An 8,715-nucleotide genomic window follows, 5' to 3' on the forward strand; every position below is an offset into this window, starting at 1 on the left:
CTTGATGTTAATTTAATTTGATTATAGAAACCTTATTATAGTGAAGGGAAATGTTAGTGGGTGTTTATAAACACATATTAATTTAATATTTATAGGAAAAAAAATTAAAATTAATGCATACATATTTTAATTTGATTAAAAGATAATCTATTAAATGAAGAAAATTTATAAAATAATACCTTAACCATTGATTTTTTTTTTTTTTAAATGTAAGCATTGTATAGTATAAAAAAGGTGATGCACGATCAAATTGACTTTTTACATTCAAGCAAATTGGTTTATATTATTAGTATTCCCAGAGGCTTGAGTTTTTCTGTGAATGTCAACTATGGTTTATGTTTTCAAGCTTTGATAGCTTGTTATGTGACCCTACATGTCCTGTACTAATTAATACTCGTTTCCCTTGATATCTCTTGCTGTGATAAAACATGTTTTGGTCTAACCTTTTTTTTTTTTTTTTTTTTTGGGAACATTTCGTACTTGTCTGCCATAATTGGTTAATTATTAAATGGGATTTAATTATGTACACACTTGCAGGAGGATTTGCATTAATCGGAAAGTTTTTGGTTTATTGGCTAAGAAATTAATCTTAAAAAACATGTTAATCACAAGGTTTTTGATCTAATAAGTTTTAGAAAAACATATAATATGGGAGTTCAAATCCCATCATCCACTTCCCCTATCCTTTATCTAATAAACAAAACAAGGTCTTTTTTTTTTTCCTAGCATTAGTTTTTAATCTTCACTCAATATTTTTTAATAAATTTAAATAAATTTTTCTATATTGAACTTAACGAATTGATGAAAAATTATTTTTATACAATTGAGTTCAAAAGAACAAAAAAACTTCTTACCATTTGAGCTGATATCATTGATTTTTTAATTAATAATTAAGTCATGTAAGCATTTGTATTTTAAAAAAAAAAAGTCATGTAGGCATTTTTTGTCAAACACGAACCTCACGTATCCTGTTGAAAGGAGCAAATGACAAACTTGCAGATTTGAGGAAAGGTGTGAGAAGCTCGTGGCCATTGTATCAAAATGCTGCCAATAATCCTCCCTGCTTTGGAATTAAGAACGTAGCGACCTTTGATTTTTCACCTAAAAAGAAAATGACACATTTATCTTTGACTTACAATTTTCAATATTTGATCTTAGACTCAAAGCATGATGATTTCCAGTTTTCTTTTTTTTCTTAAGCCCTAAAATTGACTCTTCGATTTTTTTTTCTCGGTTCTATAATTATTATAGTTTGTTAATATTTCTCTGATTAATGTGTTTCATGTGTAAAAATTTTAACACAGAAAATATAAATGATACAAGGTACAGCCGTACAAAATCTCTGATATTGAAGTACAGCATATATAAATAACATTATTCATTGGATGAAAGATATATTCACGAAATGCATGAATAGTTACACCATTTTGTATATATTTAAAATTGTTATAGATTAAATTTTGATAATTGAAATTAAAAATTCAATTCCCTTTAATAATGATACAATTCGCTTTTTGACTAAAATTTGAAGATTTAATGGATAACTTCGAAAAAAAAGTCATTCCCACCACTTGTAATTGAAAATTATTAATATAATCTTAAAACCAAGGAATAATTATTTAGAATTAGTATAAAAGAGTGGTTTTTGAAATTGTTGTAGTCTTGAAATTACTAATTAAAAGCTAGATAAGAAAGATTTATTGCAAGATTACCAAAGATAAATGTTCACCAACCCAACATTTAATGGTGAGTTGGTAAGGACCAAGTACTATATTAATGTTTTATTTTCATGGCTCTACATTCTTCAAGTCCTAATTAGCAAAGCTTTTTGGCCTTTGGGAGTTTTCTGGCTTTCAAAAAATCAAAATAGATTTGGACCATTGAATATTGTAGCAATGGTACGTCCTCTGGTTGAAAATCTCTATACATGCATGAAGCTCGAGGGATGGATTGTTGGCAGAAATCTTAATTCCTTTCAAACCATACCTCCCTCATGTATAAGATCTAGTTAACTATGATAATGGAGTTTAATAAATAATAATTAAGTGGCTTTACACCTTTTTATATAGTAAATAATTGTTGCAATTAATAATGCTATAATAGGTAGTAGCAATTTAACTTCATTTTAAATTTTTAAAAAGAAAAGAGGTGTATCATGACTTAAAATTGAAATCTTAATTTATTCAACCTAATTAAAAGTAAAATGATATATATTTATATTATAAGAGATTATAAAAAAACAAATACGTTAAAATTTTAATCTAAATATGATCTTAGTTAATTTATATAATCATCTTTAAAAAATATTATCTAATAATTTTGAAATTTGAATTATATATATATGCATTGCATACCATTAATTTTGCTTAAGAATCCATTTTTAAAATTCAAATTTCATATGTATTTTAATAATTTACTAAAAAATAAAAAAAAATCATACATTTCAAGAGAAACATGCATCAATTTGGACTTACAATAGGTGGTTAATATTTTTTAGATTGTCTTATGATGTTTGTATAAAGGGAATTTAAACATATTACTATATCTCTTTAAATGATTACGAAAAATATTATAATTATAAATTTAAAAAATTATTTATGTATGTGTATACTATATATAGTATGGAGGTAGAAACTTTTATATAGGGGAAATGAGAGATTAAATTCGATTTAATTAGAAAAGTTCTTTTTTCATGCCTAAAGGCAAAAGCCACCTTTAATTATAAGATAACCTTTTCACACATTGAGAAAGAGTGTGTTCAAAATCTTTGTACAGAGTATTTGGGACAGATAGTGAGTATGAAAGTTTACAAATTAATTAGGCTTCATAAATGTATAAATATTAATATTAATATTATCCAGTAATGGGTATGCTATTTTGTTTTCACATAGTGTTAATTGAAAAGAAATTATCTTATTTATTATCAATAAAATATTTAGATTTCACAAATAGAACAGATAAAATAAGATTTTTTTTAAAAAATTATATTAAAAATTAATTAAATAAAAAATATATGATAATTGATTTGTTTATAAAAATAAAATTTTTCATAGATAATAAATTATAAATGAGATCATTAATTAATTAATTAATATTACAGTAATAAATACTTCAATTTGACTGGGTTTGACCTTTCTCATATGATATGTTCCAAACAGTGGAAACGCTGTCCAGTCAATGACTTAAACTTATAAATCATGACATGAAATAATAAAATATTAACACCGTATAATATTCCTCAAAGAATCTAAATAAAATTTCATTGTTCCACAGTCCAAACCATGGAATGAAAAGGGTTAAGCTATAATTTCTATGATGGTGGCCAAAGCTAAGGCATTATGGTCACATATAATATAATTTATTTAAAATATTTTAGTACTTTTTGGTCAGAAAATATTTTTGTAATATTCATTCTTTTTTTTTTATAAAGATAAATATTTAGCTTTTAAAATTAATCATTTTTAAATTGTACTAATTAAAAAAAAAAAACAATATGCTTAAATTGGAGAGATTAAGCTTCCCAGAAATTCACCAGGTATCCAAAAGTCCACGTGTGGAAAACAGCTGTAGAGCAAAAAGAATTATCTGACGTGGAGGAAATCAATTGGACAGAAGCTGAAGAAAGTACGGGTGGTCGTCCACAGCAGAGCAGATATATATATCCGACCATGTGTGTTAAAGGGTTTGCCGTAAAGGGGACCAAAGATTTGACAAAGACAATTAGGTTTGGTTGACAAAATCAACTTTCATATATTCTAATACAAATTAGACAACAAAACAAAAACAATAAAAAAGCAGATTTCTTACCAAAAAAAAGAAGATTTATTTTTAAGAAGGTTCAACAGGAAAGACTTGAAAAACGTTCAAACCCCAAAAAATTGGTGGGGCAATACTCAACAACTCCAACATTCTTGAACTCCATCCCCTCTCTTTCTCTACTATAAATACCACTTCATTCTCTTCTTCAATTATCAAATTCAGCTGATATCTTAAGGTGCTTACATACAAAGAGCTAGAGATATATATATTTATCGAGAGATCAGATACATATATAAATAAATGGGGTTTTTCAAGCTATCCCAAGCTTTTTTCAGCTTAGCCACGCTGGGTTTTCTTCTCTTTTTGTTCTTGAGATTGTTATTCTCTTGCTGGATTCTGCCCATTCGAGCTTACCGCAAGATTAAGCGGAATGGGTTTGGAGGTCCAACTCCTAGTTTTCCACTGGGAAATATCGGAGAGATGAAAAACAATAGTAAAAACATTAATGATTCTTCACTTCAATCCTCTGGTATTTCCCATGATATACACTCCACTGTGTTTCCATACTTTGCTCGGTGGCAAAAATCTCATGGTAAGTCTTTGTTTCTTGTCATATGATTAACACCTCTAAGAAAAAAGAATGAAAATCCTTAATTTGTTAAAAGAACTACGTATGTTTTCTTTTGGTTGAGTTAGCGTTTGTGTTTGTCTTGCAGGAAAAGTGTTCATCTACTGGCTGGGAACGGAGCCATTTTTATATATTGCAGAGCCAGAGTTCCTTAAGAAAATGTCATCAGGAGTCCTGGGAAAGAGCTGGGGAAAACCTAATGTGTTTAAACATGATAGAAAGCCTATGTTCGGAAGTGGTTTAGTCATGGTTGAAGGAGATGATTGGGTTCGTCATCGCCATGTTATTACTCCCGCATTCTCTCCAGCTAACTTGAAGGTCTTTCTTAAATTCTCTTCTATATAATTTTCTCAAACTAATTAAAAATAATAATAAAAAAGAAACACTAATCTAAGGCTCCATCCTATACGCTTTCGGTGGTGGAAAAAGGTACCTTAATTTTGTTCACAAAAATGCATTTTCAACAAGTGACAGCGTCTCTGAAGTGTAAAAGTCTAATCTGTTAACCTGAAGGTTACTAAACAATTACTAATATACTGACTTTAAATTTAAATGGCAAAAGACGAATTTATGACCTAAAAAGAAAAAAATATAAAACATCTTTTTTTGGTATTGCCATTAAAACATCTTTACAAATTGAATGTACACTTATAATTACGTCTTAAAACTTATATATAATAGTGATTTTTGTGTTGTTTTCTTTTTCTTTTTTGGATAAATGAATAAGTTAAAGGATAACAACTTAGGTTTGAAATCATTGTCTTTTTTGAGTTTCTCAAATGTATATGTACCAAGAGAAAAAAAAAAAAAAAAGACAAAAGTTAATGGGTGTACCATATCCAAAATTAACTGACTCTTGTTTTCCTCACATTAATTAAAATAATAGTATTAAAAATGGTAAAGACAAAGAAGAATTTATAAATTTTTTTGATAATATGTAGGCTATGGCAAGCTTGATGGTGGAACCGGCCGCAAAGATGATAGACAGGTGGGCTACCCTAATAAATTCTGGTAAACCTGAAATCGATGTTGAAAGGGAAATCACAATAACGGCAGGGGAGATCATTGCAAGGACAAGCTTTGGGTTGAGCTACCAAAACGGGAGTAAAGTGTTTGAGAAATTGAGAGCCATGCAAATCACACTTTTCAACTCAAACCGCTATGTGGGTGTTCCTTTTAGCAAATTGATGTGCCCTAAGAAAAACCTAGAAGCCAAGAAACTGGGCAGAGAAATTGACCAGCTCCTTTTATCCATCATAGACGCTCGTAAGAAGTCTTGGGATGGATCCCCTCAGCGGGACTTGCTTGGGTTTTTGATGGAAGGGAACCATGTCGACGGACGGGTAGGTAAGAGCTTAAATGCAAGGGAGCTTGTTGATGAGTGCAAGACTTTCTTCTTTGGTGGCCACGAAACCACCGCATTGGCACTCACCTGGACATTGTTACATTTGGCCATGCATCCACATTGGCAAAACCAATTAAGGGAGGAAATTAGAGAAGTGATTGGTGATGAAGAGATCGATTTCACCAGGCTTGCTGGCTTAAAGAAGGTAATTCTTGATTTAGATCAGTGTTTTTTTTCCTTTTTATTTTCCTTGATTATTAATTAGAAGAAACTTTAATATCCATTTTATTACTTGATATTCACGTACACATATGTTGCCCTAGTCTTTTTTTTTTTTTTTTTTTTTTTTTTATGTTTCTTGAGTCATAGACTGAGAATTTTCCAATATCCTGAAACTCAAAATCTCGATCCGTGTTGAGTAGAATGTTCAACAATATATTCCATGTCAAAGGTCAAAGTTGGACCAATCGGTGACGTGTCATCAGCATGATATGTAGAAACAAACTGCTCCTTTTGACACTTTGGCAACTCCCCAATAGTTTGGACTTCTCCCACCACCAAAAAAAAACCCAAAAGAGAAGTTCAATTTGACCGTGTGCAAAGCGACACTTCAAAAACCTGATGATTCTAGTTTGGTTGGTTAGGGTCCCGAGTCCCAACCGGCCAACTTGGTCTTGGAGTCTTCTTAAGTTCTACCCATTTCATTGATTTTGTTTTTATTACGTGTACAAGTGTCATGGATTGATAAAACTATCTTCCTATGGTTACGTATTTAACGAATTAATTTCACGTGGAATTATTTCTTTTCTTATTTGATATGAGTTTTTCCCTTTTCTTTTTTTTTTTTTTGTTCAATTTGGGTAATATATAATTGTGTGGCTATTGCTTGCAGATGGGATGGGTGATGAATGAGGTGCTAAGACTATACTCACCAGCACCAAATGCACAAAGGCAAGCAAGAGAAGATATAAAGGTGGATGATCTAGTTATCCCTAATGGAACCAACATGTGGATCGACGTTGTAGCCATGCACCATGATCCAGCAATATGGGGTGATGATGTTAATGAATTCCGGCCGGAGAGGTTTAAGGATGATCATCTATACGGCGGGTGCAAGCACAAGATGGGGTTCTTGCCTTTCGGGTTTGGAGGGAGGATGTGTGTTGGAAGGAATTTAACGATGATGGAATACAAAGTTGTCTTAACCCTTATGCTCACTAGGTTTTCCTTCTCCCTCTCTCCAAATTATCGCCATTCACCTACTATCTTGCTTTCGCTGAGGCCTAGATATGGGCTGCCCCTCATAGTTCAACCCCTCTAGGCTCTTTTTTCTTCCCTTTTTTTTCCTATGGTATAATCAGATTAGATTAGGAGGATGAAGTTGATTCTTATACCTTAATTATATAAATAGTTACTAAAATGAAATCGAGTTTGTAGACCAAGTTCATATATTCTCTTCGTTTCTCATATATATGCCATGCATATACAAGGCGTTCAGGTGTTATATGTATTATAGTAAATGGAAATTAATAAAAGTATAATTCAACTTCTCGGAATTCATGATCTGCTTTTTTCGATTACATCATCCATATTTCTGTCTATTACTGTGAATATATAGCTCAAATATATGATATCTTCTTCATATTGTCTATTTGATACTTTTGTATACCTAGCAATTACATGGGACACTGACTTGCAGTGAACTGTTTGTACAAGAAAAAAATTTCCGCTTCGGAATCTAATTGGCCCTGTCCGCCTCGATTAATTTACGCGAGATGATTTGATGAGAAGATGTTAATAACAAAAGTATCAACCAAATTAATCAAACGAAATCTAATTAATTTTCATTCATGATCATGATCAAAAGTCAAAATACCTTCCGTCACCTTCATTATGACTCGTTTGTCTAAGACATTATCTTCTGCTTTACTCAAGAGCAAAAACCTAAAAGACTGGAGTACTGGACTCAGCTCTGAAGCATCTTGCTTCTCTCAGAGAACTCATGTTCTGCTCTTCTCCGGCCTCTTGTGCCGCCTTCTCCACTAGTTTTCAGTATTATCTTCTTTTCAAGTGTCTGTTATAACCACCCCTTTATCTTATCTTATAATATACAGTCATATACAGTAGTATCATTTTTTTTCTACAATCAAGATGCGTATGATCGTATATGTACGCCTTGTATGGTAATATTGTTTAATTTTTGTATTTGAACATAGAGAGAATGAATTGAAATGGAGGACCCACGAATCAAAAATGGATCTTTAACTACGATTCTTAAACTTACAAAAAAAAAATATAACATCATAATCATGATATTTTAACTACCACAGAAACGAGCAGACTGATTGAAGCCATCTCAACACAGACAAAGAATTTCAAGTGGTAAAACATCATTAATTTCCTGACCTAGTGATCATCAGCCTACCGAAGAAATATGTGGACAGGGATTAATTTTCAGCTTAATTCTCCAATAATATTTATCAAAAAAGTGTTAGACAGAACTAAGCTTCACCATCCCTACTTGAATGATCATACAGAAATTAATAGATATAATTCTAGTGCCGGTCTTGACCGGAAGCTCTGAAAAGACCGTCAACATGTTCATTTCCAGCTCTTCGTCAACAAAACATGAAAGCTCATTATGTGTTCTTTTGAATCTTATCAGACTAAGTCTCGCGAAATCATGACAATGAGACACTAAATTATTCAAGCAACATAATTAAGTTTAAAGGATTTTAGATCACGTCAGGATGGTGCTGCTTTCTCTATCAATTTGATTAGGAACTAACATCAAAGCTCTTTGCATTCATAATATATTAAGTTTTTACTGGAATTTAGGAGTTATTTCCAATGCCCAAACGGTTTTATTAATTTGGGGAATTCTGTGGGTCTTACTATTATTAGTTTGGGTAGAAAGAAAATGGCTAAAACATGGGATCTATAGTGGATATATTTCAAGTAGTAGGAGTAGTTGTAACTTCTT

The 8,715-nt window shown here is 31.1% G+C and overlaps 1 protein-coding gene across 1 annotated transcript; it reads left to right on the forward strand.

Moving 5' to 3' along the window:
* The first annotated feature begins 3,990 nt into the window (after positions 1-3,990).
* Positions 3,991-7,288, forward strand: LOC111290443 (cytokinin hydroxylase-like). Its single transcript, XM_022881747.2, has 4 exons — positions 3,991-4,351; positions 4,476-4,705; positions 5,329-5,937; positions 6,625-7,288. The coding sequence occupies exons 1-4, from the start codon at positions 4,060-4,062 to the stop codon at positions 7,051-7,053; spliced, it is 1,560 nt and encodes a 519-aa protein (XP_022737482.2). The 5' UTR covers positions 3,991-4,059; the 3' UTR covers positions 7,054-7,288.
* The last annotated feature ends 1,427 nt before the right edge of the window (positions 7,289-8,715 follow it).

The sequence above is a fragment of the Durio zibethinus genome, chromosome 11 (assembly GCF_047325235.1).
Source record: "Durio zibethinus cultivar Kanyao isolate XHJ-2024 chromosome 11, ASM4732523v1, whole genome shotgun sequence".
Lineage (NCBI taxonomy): Eukaryota > Viridiplantae > Streptophyta > Magnoliopsida > Malvales > Malvaceae > Durio > Durio zibethinus.